The following is a 22277-nucleotide window of genomic DNA, read 5'->3' on the forward strand; positions in this document are numbered from 1 at the left end:
AAAAGTCGAAAAAAGGAAAGAAATAAGAAGAGAAGAAAATAAAAAGAAAAAGGAAATTCAAATAGAAAAAAATTAAAAGAGGAAAAAGTCGAAACAGAAAAAAATCAAAACAGGAAAAATCAAAAAGGAAGAAAAATCGAAAAAGGGAAAAAATCAAAAGGAGAAGGAAAATCAAAATAGAGTAAAAAATCGAAAAAGGAAAAGACATAAAAAGAGAAAAAAAAATCAAAATAGAAAGAAAATCAAATAAATAGAAAAAAAACCAAAAGAGAAAAAAGTCGAAGTAGAAAAAAATCAAAACAGACAAAATCAAAAAGGAAGAGAAAACGAAAAAGGGAAAAAAATCAAAAGGAGAAAGAAAATCGAAATGGAAAAAAATAAAAAGAGAAAAAATCGAAAAAGGAAAAGACATATAGAAAGAGAAAAAAATTAAAATAGAAAAAAATCGAAATAGAAAAAAACGAAAAGAGGAAAAAAATCGAAAGAGAAAGAAAATCCAAATAGAAAAAAACCAAAAGAGGAAAATGTCGAAATAGAAAAAAAAACGAAACAGATAAAATCAAAAAGGAAGAAAAATCGAAAAAGGGGAAAAATCAAAAGGAGAAAGAAAATCGAAATAGGAAAAAATAAAAACAGAAAAAATAAAAATAAAATCCAAATAGAAAAAAACTAAGAGGAAAAAGTCGAAATACAAAAAAATCAAAACAGAAAAATCAAAAAAGAAGAAAAATCGAAAAAGGGGAAAAATCAAAAGGAGAAAAAAATCGAAATAGAAAAAAATAGGAAGAGAAAAAAATCGAAAAAAAGGAAAAGAAATAAAAATAGAAAAAAAATGGAAAAATCAAAAAAATTGAAATTAAAGAAGAGATAAAAAATTGAGATGCAGCAGCGAATCAATGGGAATTCCTAGGATTGGCCCAAGTCGAGACCAGGTATATCAGGTAACATCAACGATTGGAGAACCAAGAGCGTGAATGTGGTAGGGGAGCGAAAGTGAACTGAACACCAAGAATGGGCAGGAAGAGGTAGGGTCCTTGATGTGGTCTCCAGCAGAAAGTTTCACGCGCCGATGCAGTTGCCTTTTGACAAGCATGTATGCCACGAATTTTCATTCCAAAAAAAACACAATTAACGTACTTATTATATAACTAAAAAGAAAAATTCAACTCTACTTGCCACCAACACCAAAAAAAAAATGGCAAAACGAAAATTCACACCAAGAGACGATAATTCACATTTTACCAGAGACTAAAAAAGTGGAAAAAAGAGAAAAATTTCTTTAAAAAAAAAGAAGAGTGAAGAGATAAAAGAAAAACCGCGTGTTAAAGCTATGGTAAACTAAAACTAGATCCAGAAAAGTGTGATATCTCTCTCCATTAAAAGTTGCATATGAAGTACTCTTCATCCTTGATGCAACATTCAGTGGTCAAACCTCGTAACGATTACAACATCACTGCTTTATTCAAAGTTGGAAAAAGTATAGAATTTCAGAGAGAAAATAAAATATAATCGCCTATATCGAAAATGACTCGCAAGTTGAGTAAATTTTTAATTCTTTTTGATAATACAAATTTACTTTATTTTCCGGGACATTTCTTGTCTGGGAGGGTCCTCATCGAATTGGACGATGAAGCATAGTAAGTTTCAAAGAATTTCATATTTTTCTCTCTTTTTGTATATATGGAAAAAAAATATTCTCTCCGTGACTTTCAAATATTTCTCTAAAATTTTTTAATCATTTTTATTTTTTCTTATTTGTTTAATTGTAATTTAGAAAGTTTATAAACGACAACCAGTTTAGTGTGTTAAAAATTTAATGTAATTCCATTTCGTTATATTTGCGTAAATGCCTCCCACATTTTGTTACATCTGAGACCTTGAAAATTGAAAAACCTATCTCTCATTTGTAGAATTCATTTGTAAAATAGTAGACACAAGGAATTTTTCTTTTAAATTAAATTTAGAAATGTAAATAAATTTTAGTTGATGAATTACATAAAATTATCTTCTTTAGACTGTTATTATTATTATTATTATTATTATTATTATTATTATTATTATTATTATTATTATTATTATTATTATTATTATTATTATTATTATTATTATTATTATTATTATTATTATTATTATTATTATTATTATTATTATTATTTTATTTAATTATTTAATTATTTATTTATAAAAAATATTTTTTATTCAACCTGACTCAGAGTGATCGTTACCATCTTTTTTACTATTATTAATTTTATTTTTTTTAATATTATTATACTGAAATGAAATTTTATTCTTTCTAACTTTAAATTAGGAGAATGTTTACCAATTTGAATTATTAACTGACATTTTGCTATTGAGTTAGTAAATCTAACTAATCAATTAGTAGAAATTGCTATTTATTAGTAAAATTCAAAAATAAAAATTCAAAAAATGAAACTAAAAAAATAGTAAAACTATTAGTATAAATTATTATTTATTAGGAAACTTTAAATTTTAAAAATGAAAATGAATACAAATGAAAATAAGAGAATAATAAAAAATAAATTAGTAGAATGTATTACTTATTAGTAAAATTTACTAATTCAATTAATAAATCTAACTAATAAATTAGTAAAAATGACTCTTTATTAGTAAAATTTAAAAATAAAAATAAAAAAATTAAATTAAAAAAATAGTAAAACTATTAGTAGAAATTACTATTTATTAGGAAACTTAAAAAATGAAAATGAAAACACATGAAATTAAAAAAATAGTAAAACATAAATTAGTAGAAAGTACTACTTATTAGTAAAATTTACTAATTCAATTAGTAAATCTAATTATTGAATTAGTATAAATTACTATATTGATTAGTAAAAATTAAAAATAAAAATATAAAAAATAGCCTAAAAAATAAATTAGTAGAAATTACTATTAATTAGTTAGATTTTTTAATTAAAAACCAAAAAGTCAGTCACTAATTCAAATTAATAAATATTTTTACTAATTCAAATTTAGAGAGTTTGATTCTAATAACTAATTTACTTGCCTATTATCAAATAAATATTTCTTTTAATCATATCATTTTCCTATTTAAATCAAATAAATTGTATTCAAGCCAATAAATTCAGGAATTAAAAATTAAATCAAATAAATTGCATATTCAAACCCAACTACTGAAATATTATTGGTTCAAATACGATTTTAATTGGTTCCAATAAAAATTATTTGAAATGGAAATTATTTAAGTAAATATTTCTTTGATAATAGACAAATTATTGGTATTATTTTGAATCGAATAAATTTTTTTCCATTGTTTATTTTTGTCTTTTAATTTAATTATTTATTATCATTATTATAATTATTTAGCGTCTGGGATTCTTTTTATTGATTTAGAAAAAAAAATTAAATTTTCTTTATCAAGATTCGTATTTTATTATTATTTTATTACACTGCAGATTTTCGTGTGATTGAACTTACTTAATTGATGTCGGGATTGATTTTCCTATATTTGCGAGAGGATATGAATATTTTATTGCCCAGTAAAAATAGTTTCATTGGGTCACATAAGAAGAAATTAATTTAAGAGAATATTATTGGAAGTTTTTCTATATTCTGTGCTTTTGAAAAAAATGAAATATTTTTTAACTGTTTTTTGCGTTAAATAATTTTATTTATTATTATTATTATTACATAATTGGTAATTGAAAATTAGCAATTAAAAATTAGTAATTGAAAAGTAAAAAACTGGTAATAATCACTAATTCGTAATGTCTATTATTAGTAACTTATTTTTACGATTTGTTTATAACTGTATTGGCATTTAGAGAAAATATTTGCGAATAATTATTACCGTTCTATACGTAACCAATATGCAAATTAAGATGCATCTAAAAAAAGATGAAGTAATGTAATTTAATCGACAAAGGAAAATTTTTCTCAGGTAAATGTATTGTGAGAACTGACGTGTTACATATATCCATACGCGTTGAGAGCGATCACTTTTAGTTTCTATTTTCGAGGACGAAAAATTCAAAAGCAAATTTCATTGTCTCAGATGTAAATTATTCTGAGAGGAAACCCTCAATTATTCTTCTCATCCAGTTCAAGCGATAATTTTAGATGAAAATTATTCAAAATTGTATTTATATTGCAATATCAATAGCATTTTTGATTTTATCTTTATTTAGTTTCATTTTTTATTCTTCATGTATTTTTATTTACATTATTTTTTTAATTATTTGTATTTTTTATTGTTCACTTATTATTTATTTTGTATTTTTATTTGTATACACTTATTTTCTTATCTTATTTTTTTATTTACCTATTCTTAATGTATTATTTTTATTTTCATTCTATTTTTATTCGTTAATATTAATATTTTTCTTAAATTTTTTTTTTTTTTTTTTAATATTTTTCGTTAATTATTTATTTTTAATAAAATTTGGATAAGAAAAGTAGTTCGTAAAATTTAAAATATCGATTACAAAAGTTTGTATAAAGCTGTAGAAAAGAATTTTTTATTACCACTTAAAAGTTGAAAAATTTAGAGAAATCTGATAAAGTTTTATAATTTGCATTTTGTCTCGAAAATAATTTCTTGTTTTTTGATAAATTTAATGAAAATTGGGAAAAAGAAAAATTTATTCCATTTTTTTTTTAGTGTTTCGGGTTTACATTTTCACGTTATCGGAGAAGGAGTAGTTAGAGTTCGAAGTCATCGGTCCGAAAGGATTTACGATAAGGAAAATTATATCGACTTTCGAATGAGACTTTTGGGAGATCCAGGTAAATTAGTTTTTCAAAAAAGAAATTAGGAATAGCTTTTTCGTGTTAGTAAATAAAGTAAATGATAATAAATTGCACTGAAGGAAAATTTGCTTCAAATAACCGTTTTCTTTTTTATTATTATCAAATAAATATTTACTTGAATCAAATAATTTTTATTTAAATGAAATTGTTTTTGAAATAAATTTTATTTAAATGAATAATTTCAGTATTTGAAGTAAATGTCATTTAATTGGTTTAAAAAAAATTATTTGATTGAAGTAAATATTTATTTGAATCAAGTAAATTTTTTTCAGTGTATATTTATTTATTTTTGAATAATAACACTGGGTTACAAAAAATAGTCATGTCGTGTTTATTTAAAATTTACTGTGTTTATTGAAAGTTTAGGTGTCACTGAATAAGAATATACCAGAAAAACTTTTTTTCATTCGGTCATTCCCTTAAAAAACGAGTTTAAAGTCTCAAAAAACCGTATTTTTAGCACTTTTTGAGGCAGCGTAACAAGAAAACGCAACATGATAAAAATCTCTACAAAAGCTTAAACAAAAGCTTAAACCTTCAACTTTAAGGCTTAGAACTGAAAAGTACTTAAATAAGCACTGAAAACCTGCAGTCGCTATTTGAAATTATCAAAAAAGCTGGGTTAAGTAGCACTTGGTAAAAATCGATTCATCTAACCGGATTCGGTTGCAAATTGTTACTTGAGGTTTCTAATGACGAATTGGAACTTAGATTTAAAAATTTCAAAATGGCAGACTCAATTTTTTAAAATTATCAACGCAAATTTTGAAAAATTAAGTGAACTCATTATTTTCAGTCTGCCATTTTGAAATTTTTAAATCTAAGTTCCAATTCGTCATTAGAAACCTCAAAAAACCTCAAGTAACAAGTTGCAACCGAATCCGGTTAGGGAAATCGATTTTTACCAATTGCTTCCTGTTCTAGCTTTTTTTGACAATTTTATGTAGCGACTGCTTGATTAAGGAGGTTTTCATTGATTATTTAAGTACTTTTCAGTTCTGAGCCTTAAAGTTGAAGGTTTAAGATTTTATTTAAGCTCTTGTAGAGATTTTTATCATGTTGCGTTTTCTTGTTACGCTGCCTCAAAAAGTGCTAAAAATACGGTTTTTTGAAACTTTAAACTCGTTTTTTAAGGGAATGACCGAATGAAAAAATGTTTTTCTGGTATATTCTTATTCAGTGACACTTAAACTTTAAATAAATACAGGAAACTTTGAATAAACACGATATGACCATTTTTTTGTAACCCAGTGTAATTATTATTTATTATTAATTATTTGCTTTTTGTTTTTTTTCTCGACTTAGTAATTTATTTTTTTTTCTTATCTATTTATTTAGTCATTTTGTTTTTATTTATCTATATTTATTTAGTCATTTTGCTTTTATTTATCTTCTTATTTAGTCATTTTGCTTTTATATTTATCTACTTATTTAGTCATTTTGTTTTTTCATTTACTTATTTCATTATTTTAATTTTGTTTTTATTTATTTATTTATTTATTTATTTATCTATTTATTTATTTATTTATTTATTTATTCATTTAATGAGTAACGGACTCGAAGCTCGTTATAATAATTCGTTGAAACTGGAATTCCGAAGTTCACTTTCAAAATACCTCTTGCGGTAATAATTAACCACGGTTGCACTTGGAAAAGCGTAACGTGCGCAGCATAATGATGCAACTTTTTCTTTTCAAATTTTTACGTGACTCAGGTGAGGGACCGTCGATACTGTCACCTGGAATTCACAGTTTTCCTTTCAAGTTGGGATTACCATTAGGATTACCATCGACATTTCTCGGCAAAAATGGTTGGGTTCAGTATTATTGCAAGGCCGCGCTCAGGGAACCTGGCGGATTGACTCACAAGAATCAACAGGTGTTCATTGTCATGAATCCAATTGACTTGAATCTTGAACCACCGATTTTAGCCGTGAGTAAACAAACAACAACAACAATCGGAACAAAATGTTTTACAAAAAACATAAATCTTAACTTCAATTAAAAAAAAAATTTCTAAAATTCTCATACAATTTATTCTTCTCAAGAATTCAATTATTTAGAATTCCATTAATTTAATAATAAAATTCATCACAGGAATTCAATTATTTTCAATAAAATTTTTAATTCTCAATAAAATCTTTCAATTCTGAATAAAATCAAATTTTAATGAATATACTTCAATTAAATTTTTCGAAAGAATTAAATTATTTTTAAAAAGTTTAATAAAATTCTTCGCTGAAATTCAATTATTTTCAAAATTTTTTATAAAATTGTTCATAAGAATTCAATTATGTTCATTGAATAACAATTAAAATTGAATTCCTCGGAAGTATTTACTTATTTTCAATACAATTTTAATCAAATTTTTGTCGAAATAATTCAATTATTTTAAAAGTTTTAATAAAATTCTTCGAAACAATTCAATTATTTTTGACAACTCTTCGCTGAAATTCAATTATTTTCGAAAAATTTTATAAAATAGTTTATAAAATAGTTTTTAAAATTCAATTATATTCAATACAATTATAATTGAATTCCTCGAAAGTATAAAACTATTTTCAATTCAATTTAATAAAATTATGGGAAATAATTCAATTACATTCAAAAATTTTGATAAAATTTTTTGTAAGAATTCAATTAATTTTAATATAATTTGAATTAAATTCCTCGAAAGAATTCAATTATTTTTTCAATTATTATTTTCGAAAATTTTAATTAAATTCTTGGAAACAATTCAATTATTTTCAATTGTCAGTAAAATGAAATTTTAAATAATGTTTCAATAAAATTTCTGGAAAGAATTCAATTATTTTTGACAATTTTAATCAAATTCTTCGTTAAAATTCAATTATTTTTAAAGAATTTTAAATAATTGTCTATAACAATTAAATTATAATTGAATTTCTCAAAAAAAAAAAACCTACAATTTTCAATATATTTTTAATAAAATTCAACGAAATAATTCAGTTAATTTGGAAATTTTAACAAAATTTCTCTAAATAATTCAAGAATTTTGCATAAATAACACAATTTTTCGAACCAATTCAATTATTTTCAATTCATTTTACAGTTGTCAATGAAATCAAATTTTGATCAAAAATGTTTCAATACAATTTCTCAAAAGAATTAAATTATTTTTTACAATTTTTATAAAATTCTTCGCTAAAATTCAATTATTTTCAAAAATTTTTTTAAAATTGTTTATAACAATACAATTACATTGAATTCTTAATTATAATTGAATTCCTTGAAAAAATACAATTATTTTCAATACAATTTTAATTAAATTCTACGAAATAGTTCAGTATAAATTTGAAGAATTTAAAAAAATTCTTCGAAACAATTCAATTATTTTGATTAATAATGAAATTGTTTGAAACAATTCAATTATTTTTATTAATAATGAAATTGTTCGAAACAATTCAATTATTTGCATATATAAATAATAAAATTATGCGAAACAATTCAATTATTATCAATTTCCAATGAAATCAAATTTTAAACAAATTGTTTCATTAAAATTTCTCGAAGGAATTGAAATATTATAAAAAATGTTAATAAATCTATTCGTAGGAATTAATTATCTAATTAATAGTTCATTAATATTAACAGTGAAGAAATTTAAACTAAAAATTATTTTTCTTTAGAAGAGGTCTCTTGACAAGAAGACTTTTTAGAAAGAGAAGAATTAAAGAAAAAAAATTCTATTACTTATTTATCAACATTCGATTAATTTTAATTTTTACTCTTAATTTATAGTATTTAATAATTATAATTAATGGTTAATTAATACTAACAGTGAAATAATTTTAACTGAAAATTATTTTTCTTTAGAAGAGGACTCTTGAAGAGAATATACTTTTTTTTTTTTTTTTTTTTGTTGGTTACATGGCTTGTTGCATAGCAGGTAGCCAAAACACGTATATACTTTTTAGAAAGAAGAGAATAAAAAGAAAAAGTTCTGTTAATTTTTTTTCAAGTTCTAATTATTTATATACATTAACTGTTAATTAATAGTTAATTAAAATTAATGGTGATTTTAAATTAACTAAACATTCTTTCCTTTCATTCTTTAAATTTAAAATAGAAGAAATGATTACTAATTTAAATATTAGTGACTTAGTTTTTGCTTTTGAATTAGTAAGTTTTACTAATAAATTATTAGAAATTACTATTTATTAGTAAAATTTACTATTTATTAGTATAATTTACTATTTATTAGTCAAATTTACTATTAATTAAAAATTACTATTTACTAGTAAAATTTACTATTAATTAGAAATTACTATTTATTAGTAAAATTTATTATTTGTTCGTGAAATTTACTATTTATTAGTTAAATTTACTATTTATTAGTCAAATTTACTATTTATTAGTAAAATTTACTATTAATTAAAAATTACTATTTACTAGTAAAATTTACTATTTATTGGTAAAATTGACTTTGTATTAGTAAAATTGACTATTATTTAGTAAAATTGACTATTTATTAGTAAAATTGACTATTTATTAGTATAATTTACTATTTATTAGTAAAATTTACTATTTATTAGTAAAATTGACTATTTATTAGTAAAATTTACTAATTCAAATTAGTAAAAATGTTTACTAATTCAAATGTAGAGAGTATTAGACGAGAACTCTTACAGAAAAGAATCTTTGAAATAACAAGAGAATAAAGAAAACAAATCCTGTTAATTATTTAGTTTTTGCTGTTAATTAATAATGAATTAATATTAATAAAAAATAATTTTCCCCCAAGAAAAGAAAACCCATGAAAAGAAGTCTCTCTCTCTCTCTTTCTCTTTTTGTCTGAAAAGAAGAGAATAGTGAGAAAAAATTTGCCTATGAATAAGAGTATATTTTTATTTTCTTCTTTTCTAAAGTATAAATATAATGGTAACGAGAGAAAGATGATGTAAAAGTATATAGTGTTTATAATAAGCGGCGGGGAGAGAGAGAGAGAGAAAGAGAGAGTATTGTATATCGGTATGTATATGATTATATACCTTGTGTAATATTTATGTGCAGCAACCGGCAAGATTAGAGGTTGAACAACGCGTAGGTGTATCTTGTGTCTCGAGTGGACCTGTATTCTGTAGAGTGAGCTTAGATAGAGGTGGATATGTCCCTGGTGAAACTATTGGTATTTCAGCTACTGTCAGCAATCGTAGCAAGGTGTGTGTCCTCATCATCATCAATTACACCTCTCACAATATGCATTCTTGGCAAAACAGTGTCAAATCCCATTCATTTATCATTTTGCCTTTGCATCATCAATTATTATACTTTTATACTTTTTCATTATTCAAATCGACAGCATATTTTTTCCTTCGTTTACTGCTCAAATCAATTTTCAATATATTTATCTGTCAATTTATCAAAATTTACAGCTTCTCTATATACTAACCGGGAAATAGCCGGAAATTCTATGCCAAACCGGGAATTTTTTCACCAAATTCAAAATAGTTTTATTATTTTAATTTGTTTCTAAAAAATCGATTTTTATTTCAACTTTTATTGATATTTATAATGTTCTCTAAATTTGAATTAGTTCCAAATAATTGATTTGATTGTAAAAAATCAGTCACTGATTCAAATATAGTATGTAAATAAGTTTTCAAAAAATTATCGAATTAATAGAAATTTTGTGAAATTGAACTGAAAATAATTAAATTTGTTAAAGAATTTCATTAAAAATTTGAAAAAATCGAATTTTCAAAGTATTTTAATTTAATAATTGATAAATAATTGAATTTTATAGAATCACATTCTGTATTCATGTTTTTCAGCGCGAAGAGTAATAATTAAAATTTTTATTAGTTAATTTAAAAAAAGATACACACTTAAAATTTTTTAATAAAATTGAATTTTCGCAAAGTTTTTTTGAAAATTCTGAAAAATAAGATTTTTGAAATTTTTCAATTCTATTGTTTTAAGATAATTGAATTTTTATAAACAAATAATTGAACATTTTTTGAAATAATTGAAATTTTTTTACATTCTATTAAAAATAATTAAATTCTTTTAAAGAATTTTATTTAAATTTTTCGATAATAATCAAGGGAAGTTAGTCACCGTAATTATAATTTTATTTTTTAAAATTTCTTCGCAATATATTCAATTATTTTTATAAATGGTAAGACTCATTGCAGAATTTCAATTATTTTTAATACAATTTTAATCAAATTTCTCGAAAAATGTCATTATTCTCAAAAATTTTATTAAAATTCGTCGAAAGAATTCAATTATTTCTAAAAACTATAAAAAAAATTCTTCTCAAGAATTCAATTATTTCCATAAATAGCAAAATTCTTCAGATTTACTAAATTCTTTTGAATATTAGTTTTTAAAAAATTCTTCACAAGAATTCAATTATTTTAATAAATTTCCATAAAATTCTAAAAAACAATTCAATTATTTTTAAAAGTAATAAAATTCTTCGCAAAAATTCAATTATGCTTAAAAATTTTTTTAAATTATCCTCTAAAAATTTTAATTATCTTCATCTGTAAATAATTAAATTGTTCTCCACAATTCAATTATTTTCAAAAATTTAAATAAAATTCAACGCAAACATTTAACTATTTTGATTAATAATAACATTCTTTTGAAGGATTTAATTACTTTTATAAATAGTAAAATTTTTTGCTGAAATTCAATTAGAATCAATACATTTTAATAAAATTAAAATTAATCAAATTTTCAATTATAATTATAAACAGACAAGATTATTTTAAAAAAATGAAAAAATTCTTTGTTTAATTCAATTATTTTTCAAATTGTTAATCAAAATTATTAAAAAAAACATTATTTTCAAAAAATTTAAAGAAACTCGTAAAAAGAATGTAATTATTCATAAAAACTCTAATAAAAATTTTGAAAGCCATTTGAAGATTCATTAATTTTCTAGAGGTCTGCATTCTATGGGATGAACCACTTTAATTATTTCTTTATAGTTTCGTCAAAAATTTATGGTATTTTTTTTACTGTAGTTTTTTAGTTTTTTTTTCAATGTTTCAAATGTTCAAAAATCTTGTTGTAATTGTAGAAGAAATGTGATATTCTCATGGTGAATGCTTACTTTCTCAGGTGACAATGAAGTCAACCAAAGCATCGCTCACGGAAACAATTCAATATTTATGTAGGGGTAAAGTACTGGCGAGTGAAACTCGAGAACTCGCGAGTGTTTCCAGGGGGAAAATTAGACCAGGAGAGGGTGAAGAGTGGTTGAATGAACAAATGTACGTTCCACCCCTGCCTCCAACGAACCTGAGAGGCTGTCATTTAATTAATATTCTTTATCATGTTTATGTGAGTACCGAGGGGACATAATTGTATACTTATCAATTTTTAACGCACTAATTAATTAATAATTACTAACTATTATTAATTATTAATTACTTACTAATAAATACTAATTAAATAACAATAATATAATAATATTAACAGCCCTAATAATAATAATAAAAATAACACTAATATTAATTTTAAATTAGCACACTTTATTTAAGCATAGAAACAATTCAATTATTTTTTACAATTTTAATAAAATTCTTTGCTGAAATTTAACTATTTTCCAAAATTTTTGTAAAATTGTTTTAAAGAATTCAATTATATTCAAAACAATAAAAATTAAATTCCTCAGAAGCATTCACTTATTTTCAATACAATTTTAATAAAATTTTTCGAAATAGTTCAATTATTTTCCAAAAGTTGTGATAAAATTCTTTGTTATAAGAATTCAATTAATTTTAATACAATTTGCATTAAATTCCGCACAAAAAAAATTCAATTATTTTTTCAATTATTATTATCGAAAATTATAATACTATTCTTCGAAACAATACAATTATTTTTGACAATTCTTCGCTGAAATTAAATTTTTTTCCAAAATTTTTTAAAAATATTTTATAAAAATTCAATTATATTCAATGCAATTATAATTGAATTCCTCGAAAATTTAAAATTATATTTTTCAATACAATTTTAATAAAATTTTTGAAATGAATTCAATTATTTTCCAAAAATTTTTTATAACATTTTTTGTAAGAATTCAATTAATTTTATAATACAATTTTGAATTAAATTCTTCGAAAGAATTCAATTAATTAAAAATTCAATTATATTCAATACAATTATAATTGAATTCCTCGAAAAATATATAGTTATTGTCAATGTAATTTTAATAAAAATATTTGGAAATAATTCAATTATTTTAAAAAATTTCGATAACATTTTTGTAAGAATTCAATTAATTTTAATACAATTTGAATTAAATTTTTCAATTAAGAATTCAATTATTTTTTCAAATTATTATTTTTGAAAATTTTAATAAAATTCTTCGAAACAATTCAATTATTTTTAACAATTCTTCACTGAAATTCAATTTTAATCAATGCTCTAATGAAATTTCTCGAAAAAATTGAATTATTATTAATCAAATTTTTCGTTGAAATTCATTTGTTTTTAAAGAATTTTATAAAATTGTTTATGACAATTTAATTTTAATTGAATTCCTCGGAAATATACATTTATTTTCAATACAATTTTTTAATAGAATTTCTCGAAATAATTCAAAAATCTTGATAAGAATTCAATTAATTTTAAATACAATTTGCATTAAATTCCTCGAAAACAATTCAATTATTTTTTCAAATATTATTATCGAAAACTTTAATAATATTCTTCGAAGCAATTCAATTATATTTTTGACAATTCTTGAATTCTTGAATTATTTTGCAAAAATATTATAAAATAGTTTATAATAATTCAATTATATTCAATACAATTATAATTGAATTCCTCGAAAGTATAAAATTATTTTCAATTCAATTTTAATATAATTATGGGAAATAATTCAATTACATTCAAAAATTTTGATAAAATTTTTTTTGAAAGAATTCAATTAATTTTAATATCATTTGAATTAAATTCCTTGAAATAATTCAATTATTTTTTCAATTGTCAATAAAATTAAATTTTAATCAATGCTCCAATAAAATTTCTCAAAATAATTGAATTATTTTGGACAATTTTAATGAAATTCTTCGTTGAAATTCAATTATTTTTTAATTAATATTTATTTATTACAAAAAACGAATCAAAAGTGTTGCGAGGCAACATTTTTGATTCGTCTTTTGTCTCAATTTGATATCTGGAGAAAAACTTTGAGAATGAAAATATGTAATAATGTTAAAACTTTATAAAAAATATTTATTAAAACACTTTTGAAATTGAATAAAATGAAACGTATTTTATCGCAGTTCGTTATAAGTCCAAAGAGCCTGGATAAGGAAATAAAACTACAGATTCCTATTGTCCTTGCAACATATCCTCTGAGACAGGAGGGAGCCCCAGTGGGAACAGCTCCATCGAAGAGAGGAGCTCATTATCCATCGACTCTACCAATTTTCAGACCTTGGCTCGATGACAAGGCTTTTGAAATTCAGGAATAAAAATTTTACATAAAAACACACACACGACACTCGTATATTTACATTTTTTTTTTAAAGTAAAACTTAAAGGACTTTCAGTTGTATAATATTCTACAAATACTAAAAGAATTCAGCTTCGCAATTTTAGATATTAACAGACATTTTTTGTACTTTCCTCATGGAGGGAGTATTTTTCAAACTTATATATAATCAATACACGAAACGAAATCTTCACTGTAAAAAAAATTTATTTCATTAAAATAACCGATCTGACTTTTGTCAATTAAATATTTATTTGAATCAAATAATTTTTATTCGAGTCAATTAAATGGTTGAATTCATTCAAATCGTATTTGCTTTAAATACTGAAATTATTGATTCAGAAATTTGATTTCTTTAAAAATTATTTGTGATAAAAATTATTTAAGTAAATATTTATTTAATAAACAAGTTAATCGGTTATTTGAATGAAATAAATTTTTTTCAGTGTATTAATATTTATATTATATAATATATAATATAAAAAAACCGTATATAATATAAATAATACCTTCTCACGTGATGAGAATGTAAAAATACCGATTTTAGCAAGCAACGTCAATATGTTTGTCCTTATCGAGAAACAGATATCATAATGCTGCAAATAATGCATTTTATACCTCTTCTTTTTTAGAAGAATAATTCTTATTGTCCAATTGATCAATTTTATATACAACGATGATCGAATTTTTACAATTGTATTTATATGTTTATACCTCATTTATATGTAATACGTTTACAAATGTTGTTTAAAGACAAAACTGCCATAATTAGTGGGTAAATGAGAGTGTCTTTTAGAATCACTGTTAAAAAAGGGGGATTTAATTTTTTATACTGATTTTTGTACTAAATCGTCATTTAGTTCTATTTTAATACTAAAATCAGTTCTGTTTTTACATGGAAAGAAAAGAAATAATTTTTTTTGAAGGTATTTTACATAATTTGGAGAAAAAATGCGACAAAGCGAAATTTTTATTTACAAAAGACAAAATTACAAATTATTTATTTATCCACGGGCATTGAGTTTCAATTATAATAAAAATATAAGAAATTTAGTAAAATTTGATTAAAATTTGATATTTGGTATATAATTATTCTAAATTGCAAAGAAAAGATTTTTTCTTTTGTATTTTTATTTCAAAATTCCACTTTTGTAAAATTTTCTCCCCAAATTGTAAAATACTTTTTGTAAAATTTAATATCTATTTTCTTTCCCTGTATTAGCACTTTTCTTTAACAGTGAAGAATTATTGATTTTGTTGTATTAAATATGTGACCAATGCTCTTTGTATTTTATAAGAAAGTGCAATAGAGAAATGTAAAATCTAATGTCAATGTGATTAATAATAAATTAATATTGTACATTGATGAATTTGAAAATGCGATGATTTTACCTCAAAGAAATTAAAGTCAACTCTTCATTTCTTCTTTTAATTTTTCCATTATTTTTTCTATACTAGTGCCAGTGACGAGAATCTTCTTTTGACGACTTCGACAGCCCTGTGGATGAGATTATTTTTTATGAATTATTTTCTTTAAATAAATTTTTTTTCTATGAATAATTTTTTTTTTAATTGGATTTTTTTTCCATCGAAATGTGGTATTTAATTAGATAATTAAAATTAATTTTACCCTATCCAAGGATACATCTGATTTTCTTAAACCCAAAACAGATGCCATATATTTTACGAGTTCGGTATTCGCTTCTCCTTCAACTGGTGGGGCTGATATCGAAACTCCTACACCTTCTTCGGATATATCTATGCAAAAGGATGAAAAAAATTTTTTTTTAAATTTATCCAATTAGTCAAAATTTCGAATTTTTTTTCTCACCTGTTATATTATTATGTTTTGCACCTGGTTTCGCTTTAATCCTAATTGATATCGTTCCATCTTTCTCGAGAGAAATCGGTCCTTGAGGTTTCTAAAAATATTGAAAATTTCTTCAGTTTACATGGAAAAATTGCTTTTTTTGTTTGGAATTAAATTAAATAATTAAAGTTTTTATTTTTCACTGAAGAAAAAATTTATTTAATTCAAAATAACTGATTTTTTGTCAAGTAAATAAATAAAAACATCCAAGTCAATATTTCTTTAATTTAAGTAAATAAATAAAAAAATTGAAGTAAATTAATATTTATTTGATTCAAGTAAATAAATAAAAAAAAATCAAGTAAATTAATATTTATTTGAATAATTTCTACTTTAAATATTTTTTACTGAAATCAAATAAATTTTATTTGAACCAATAATTCTAGTATTTGAATCAAAGAAAATTTAATTGACTCAGATAAAAGTTATTTCACAAAAAATAAATATTTATTTAACAATAATCGTTTATTTGGATCAAATAAATTTTTTTTAAATTCCTCTTTCTGTTTGGAATTAAATTGAAATTAAAGTTTTTATTTTACTGAAGAAAAAATTTATTTAATACAAAATAACTGATTTTTTGTCAAGTAAATTAAAAAATAAATAAATTTTGAATATTGAAAAATATTTAAATAAATAAATAAAATAAATATTGTTCCTTCAATATATTATATTGTTATAGAAGTTAATTTTCACGAGAATATATTGTGAAAAATTTTTATTTAAATTGAATAAATTTTTTTTCGATAAATAATTAAATTAATTTATAATATTTATAAAAAAAAAATTTGTTTATATTATATTTAATCATTCAGGAAATTTTTTATTTAAATTGAATAAATTTTTTTTCTATAAATAAATAAATAAATTTTGTCTAAAAAAAATATTTTAAAAAATTAAATTTTAAATCAATATTAAGGGGACAAGTGAAATTTAATTTTTCCGCGATTGGTACGCCTGGTAATTGTTGGTAATGTTTCTGAACCTATCTCAACTCTCAAGTCATTACACATCTGAGAAAACATTGTTTGTGGAAGATGCAAAATTCATATTTAAATAGATGATTATACTGTAAAAAAAATTATTAGAAACAACATTTAGAAAAAACTGATATAAATGTGAGTAGAAAATTTTTTTTACCTCAATTACTTTCGTCGACACAGACTTTTCATTTTTCTTTGCCACCTTCTTAGACATTTTTTGCACTATTTGAAAATCTAAAACTCTTCTTGTATTTATTAATTGCTTTCCGATTGCTAACATTAAGAAGTTTTTCTTCTTCATAAAATCATAATTTTCTTACTGAAATTTATGTTTCTTTTTGTAATGAAATTTGTTGAAAATTGTTGTCATGTAGTTTCTTAACCTCTACAAGATTTTTTTTTTTGACATCACGCATGTGCACCAGTTGTGCCAACGTAATTTAACCGGGAAACATTTAAATTCTTCCTGGTTTTTCAAAAAAAAATTTTTATTATTTTTAATCTTTCCTTATTTTTTTTTATTATTATTTCTTCTCTATTTTAAGTGAATGAAACGATTCAGTGAAATTATTTTTTACGCTTGATTTGAAATCTTTTTGAAGACGGACAAAATTTGCTTTTTATGCAACAAAAAAGAAAAAAAATGTAAGTAGATATTAAATAATTAATATTTTTTAGAATAATCATGCCTAAGAAATTTGTTGGCGAAAACAGCAAAGCTGTTGCGGCTCGTGCTCGAAAAGCTGCCGTTAAAGAATCTGAAAACTCAAAAAAAGCTCAAGAAGCCGAAGACAAAGCGTGGAAAGATGACGATAAGCAATTATTAAAGAAGAAACAAAAACAGGTTAAATCAGTTATTTTCAATAATGTTTTGAGAATTCAATAATTTTCTAGGAAAGAATCAAAGTTCACATTAAATATTTTAACTAAAAATTCAATTTTACGAAATTTGGATTATTTGAAAATTTTTCAGTTAAATATAATAGTAAAAAATTCAACTATAATTTCAAAAAAAGTTAACTAAAAGTTTTTCAAAAGTTAATTTCTTCTGAATTTCTAATTAAAATTCTTTAAAATTGAAACTTTTTGAAATTTAATACTTTATGAGAATTGCTACTCTAACTTCTTCAAAATTAATTTCAAAATTTCAATTCAATTATTTTCTGGAATTTTCAACTAAAATTCTTCTCTAAATGTTTTATTCTTCACTAAATTTTTAATACTTTTTGATCAATCAAAATTTCGATTATTCGACAATTATTCAATATATTCAAAAATTCAACTGTTTACAAAAAAATTTAACTAAAAATTCAATTTTACGATATATCAATTATTCAAAATTAATTTTCAGTTAAATATATTCGAAAAATCTTAATTAAAAAAAATCAAATTTCATAATAATTCAACTAAAAAATATTCAAAAACTAATTTCTTGAGTATTTTTAATGAAAATTATTTAAAACTTTAATAATTCAATATTCGACAATTTTTTACTTAAATATTTAAAAATTCGACTAATTTAAAAAAAGTTTAATGAAAAATTCAATTTTATGAAATTTTAACTAATTATAAAAAAAAAATTATTATAACTAATTTTAAAAAAGGACAAATAAAAAATTTTTTAAAAACTAATTTCTGGAGTAATTTTTAATAAAAATTATTTAAAACTTTAATTGTCTGAAATTTCAATTTAAAACTTTTTGAATTGCTACCTACTGTAATTTCTTCAAAATAATTTTCAAGATTTTAATTCAATTAATTTCTAGAATTTTCCAACTAAAATTCTTCTCTAAATTCATTACAAATTTTAATAATTTTTAAGAAATTTCTTTGAAAATTTAATTATTGAAATTTTTAATTTCACTTGAAATAAAAAAATATAAACGTAAAAGTAAAAAATATTACTCATTCATAGGAGGAGACGGAGAAGAAACGTCTGGAACAGTTACAAAAGAAAGCAGAGGTCAAAGCTCTTTTAGAAAAAGAAGTATCTTCCATTAAAGTTGGTGGAAAGCAACCATTAGCGAAAGTCACTCGGGCAGAAATTATGGCCGAAACTGAAAAACGTAATCAAGTTGTAATGAAGAAAAAAGAAGAGGAGAAACCAATTGAGGAGAATCTCAACCGAATTATTCTCGAGGGCGAAACAGCTCACGGAATTGACGAGGCCCTCTCTGTCTTGAGGTTAATTTTTCTACAAACCGAAATTTTTAAATTAAAAAAAAATTATTGCATACTAAAATTATTAAAAAAATCTTATTTCAAATTAAAGTTATTAAAGAGAAATTATTATTTAAAATTAAACTCATTAAGAAAAACTTAGTTCAAATTAAACTTGTTACAAAGAAACTTATTACCAAAAAATATTATTTAGATTGAAACTCTTTAAGAAAAACGTATTTCAAATTAAAATTGTTACAAAGAAACTTATTTCAAATTAAAGTTATTAAAAAAATTAATATTTAGAATTAAACTCATTAGGAAAAACTTATTTCAAATTAAACTTATTAATAAAAAAATTGGTGAAACTGACAACGTTTAGAATCAATGACTAAAAGAAAAAAAAATATTTTCTGAAAAATTATAAAGAATAATTGAATTATTGCAAAGATTTTAATTTTTGAACCAATTGAATTTTTCTAAAATTCCATTTAAAGAATTGGATTTTGGAAGAATTTTAGTAAAATTTTCTTAAAGTTCATTAAAAATAATTCAATTTTTGGTGAATTTTATTAAAATTTTTAAAATAATTAAAATTCTCTAAAAATACTTTAAAAATAATTTAATTTTAGAAGAACTTTATTGAAATTTTCTAAAAGTTCATTAAGAATAATTGAATTTTTGAAAAATTTTAATAATTGAATTTCTCTGAAATTCCATTAAAAAATTGGATTTTTAAAGAATTTCAGTAATATTTTTGTAAAAGTTCATTAAAAATTCTTCAATTTTTGGAGAATTTTATTAAAAATTTTCAAATAATTAGAATTCTCTAAAATTTGATTTAAAAAATTAAATTTCTGAAGAATTTTATTGAAATCTTCTAAAAGTTCATCAAGAATAATTAAAAGTTTTGGAGAATTTGATTAGAATTTTTGAAATAATTGAAAATATCTAAAATTTCATTAAAAAATTGGATTTTGAAAGAATTTTAGTAAAATTTTCTTAAATTTCATTAAAAGTTATTAAATTTTTGGAGAATTTTATTCAAAATTTTGAAATAATTAGAATTCTCTAAAATTTGATATAAAAAATTAAATTTCTGAAGAATTTTATTGAAATCTTTTAAAAGTTTTGAAGAATAATTAAATTTTTGAAAAATTTGATTAGAATTTTTGAAATAATTGAAAATTTCTAAAATTTCATTAAAAAATTGGATTTTGAAAGAATTTTAATAAAATATTCTTAAAAGTTTATTAAAAATTATTCAATTTTTAGAGAGTTTTATTAAAATTTTTGAAATAATTAAAATTCTCTAAAATTACTTCAAAAATAATTTAATTTTGGATGAACTTTATTGACATTTTCTCAAAGTTCATTAAGAATGTTTGAATTTTTGAAAAATTTTAATAATTGAATTTCTCTAAAATTCCATTATAGAATTAGATTTTTAAAGAAGTTTAGTAACATTTTTTAAAAGTTTATTAAGAATAATTAAATTTAAAAAAAAAAATTTTTTAAGTTTATTAAGAATAATTGAATTTTAAAAAAATTTTATTAAAATTTTTTGAAATAATTGAAATTTTCTAAAATTCCATGTAAAGAATTAAATTTTTGAAGAATTTCATTGATATCTTCTAAAAGTTCATCAAGAATAATTAAATTTTGGGAGGATTTGATTAAAATTTTTGAAATAATTGAAAATTTCTAAAATTTTGTTAAAATCAGTTTAATTTTTAAAGAATTTTATTAACATTTTTGAAAACAGTCAAAGGAGACAATTTATTTTATTTTAAAAATTAGGTAAATTTTGAAAAATAAAATACGTAAATTTTTAAGTTTTTAGAATCAAAGTTTTCCTTCTAAAAATGACCTTTTTTGTATTTTTGATCTTCCTTTGAAGTTTTTTTTTACAATAATCAGGGAAAAGTTGAATTTCTTTCTGGAATTCAGGGAAAATGTAAATATAATTTTTGTGGAAACTGTACACTGAAAAAAATATTAACTTGATTCAAATAACCAATTAATTGACTTTAATAAATATTATTTGATTCAAGTAAATATTTAATTGATTATTATCAATTCATCAATTATTTGAATCAAATAAATGTTTTTTCCAGTGTATATAAAATAAAAATAAATATTAAAAAAATTAATTTTTCCACAGTGTAAAATCGCCGGAAGTTGACAAACATCCAGAAAGAAGAATGAAAGCAGCCTATACGGCATTCGAGGAGAAAATGATGCCGATAATAAAAGATCAAAATCCAACACTAAGACTTAGCCAATTAAAACAAATTTTAAGGAAAGAATGGATGAAATCGCCCGAGAATCCCCTCAATCAAAGACTCCTGAATAGCTAGTCTTTAATTTTATTTCTAAAAAAGAAACACTGGCAAATTGTGCATATAAAAACGACTGATTTTAATTTTCTTTTATTCTCTTATTTAAAATTATTATCATCGCATCATCAAATGGTTGAGAAATCGTCAAGGAGTATATAAATAGTAATTTAATCTATAACTCAATTTTTTTTCGTTTTGTAAATTAATAATAATTTATTACTCGGTACCGTAAAAGTCGTTAAGTATATAAACATTATTATTACTTTGGTACAAATTACAACGTGCGCACTTTAAATAATATTTTTTACATTTGAAAAAAGGTATTTTTTTTGCCTTTTTTGACACAAGAATTATTACGATGTGACAATTTTGACAAGTGTCTTTTTTTGTGACACTTTTTTGTGTGTCTTTCGTGACATTTACGGCGTCACTTTTGTGAAAAGTGGCATTCGACTCAGCGCGCTTGTAAAAAAACAAAAAACAAAAAAAAAAGAAATGGGGAAATTAAAAAAGAGTATTATATCAGAATGTACAAAAAAAACGTGAACTATATCTACCTATCTACAGATTTTTTCGTTATAAAAGTCTTTTAAGTTGGTACAGTAAAAATAATTTATGAAAACAAGAACACTTTTGTTCTTCATTTCTTTGCTT

At 21.6% G+C, this 22277-nt stretch overlaps 3 protein-coding genes across 3 annotated transcripts; 2 read left to right on the forward strand and 1 right to left on the reverse strand.

The window, feature by feature from the left end:
• The first annotated feature begins 1069 nt into the window (after nt 1-1069).
• LOC122511223 (arrestin domain-containing protein 17) lies at nt 1070-14529 on the forward strand. The gene is made up of 6 exons (XM_043626353.1): nt 1070-1637; nt 4640-4764; nt 6503-6720; nt 9822-9968; nt 11883-12104; nt 14057-14529. Exons 1-6 carry the CDS (start codon nt 1525-1527, stop codon nt 14246-14248), a joined length of 1017 nt encoding a protein of 338 aa, XP_043482288.1. The 5' UTR covers nt 1070-1524; the 3' UTR covers nt 14249-14529.
• On the reverse strand, nt 13986-17522 carry LOC122511226 (UPF0235 protein C15orf40 homolog). Its single transcript, XM_043626355.1, has 5 exons — nt 17279-17522; nt 16100-16190; nt 15899-16026; nt 15661-15766; nt 13986-14228 (listed from the first exon to the last, which is right to left on the reverse strand). Exons 1-4 carry the CDS (start codon nt 17420-17422, stop codon nt 15677-15679), a joined length of 453 nt encoding a protein of 150 aa, XP_043482290.1. The 5' UTR covers nt 17423-17522; the 3' UTR covers nt 13986-14228; nt 15661-15676.
• On the forward strand, nt 17100-22251 carry LOC122511224 (coiled-coil domain-containing protein 124). The gene is made up of 4 exons (XM_043626354.1): nt 17100-17256; nt 17800-17965; nt 19037-19305; nt 21446-22251. Exons 2-4 carry the CDS (start codon nt 17807-17809, stop codon nt 21639-21641), a joined length of 624 nt encoding a protein of 207 aa, XP_043482289.1. The 5' UTR covers nt 17100-17256; nt 17800-17806; the 3' UTR covers nt 21642-22251.
• Nucleotides 22252-22277: the final 26 nt, after the last annotated feature.

The sequence above is a fragment of the Leptopilina heterotoma genome, unplaced genomic scaffold (assembly GCF_015476425.1).
Source record: "Leptopilina heterotoma isolate Lh14 unplaced genomic scaffold, ASM1547642v1 Lhet_81, whole genome shotgun sequence".
Classification (NCBI taxonomy): domain Eukaryota; kingdom Metazoa; phylum Arthropoda; class Insecta; order Hymenoptera; family Figitidae; genus Leptopilina; species Leptopilina heterotoma.

Bases quoted from the DNA above. Each gene is read 5' to 3' on its own strand.
- LOC122511223 (XM_043626353.1), top strand. From the start codon at position 1,525: ATGACTCGCAAGTTGAGTAAATTTTTAATTCTTTTTGATAATACAAAT. The intron at 4,765-6,502 runs GTAAATTAGTTT...TACGTGACTCAG, and splicing joins GAGACTTTTGGGAGATCCAG to GTGAGGGACCGTCGATACTG. The intron at 12,105-14,056 runs GTGAGTACCGAG...ATTTTATCGCAG, and splicing joins ATATTCTTTATCATGTTTAT to TTCGTTATAAGTCCAAAGAG.
- LOC122511226 (XM_043626355.1), bottom strand. From the start codon at position 17,422: ATGAAGAAGAAAAACTTCTTAATGTTAGCAATCGGAAAGCAATTAATA. The intron at 16,027-16,099 runs GTGAGAAAAAAA...CCTTTTGCATAG, and splicing joins AAAACATAATAATATAACAG to ATATATCCGAAGAAGGTGTA. The intron at 15,767-15,898 runs GTAAAATTAATT...TCTCATCCACAG, and splicing joins CAGATGTATCCTTGGATAGG to GGCTGTCGAAGTCGTCAAAA.
- LOC122511224 (XM_043626354.1), top strand. From the start codon at position 17,807: ATGCCTAAGAAATTTGTTGGCGAAAACAGCAAAGCTGTTGCGGCTCGT. The intron at 17,966-19,036 runs GTTAAATCAGTT...ACTCATTCATAG, and splicing joins TAAAGAAGAAACAAAAACAG to GAGGAGACGGAGAAGAAACG. The intron at 19,306-21,445 runs GTTAATTTTTCT...ATTTTTCCACAG, and splicing joins GAGGCCCTCTCTGTCTTGAG to TGTAAAATCGCCGGAAGTTG.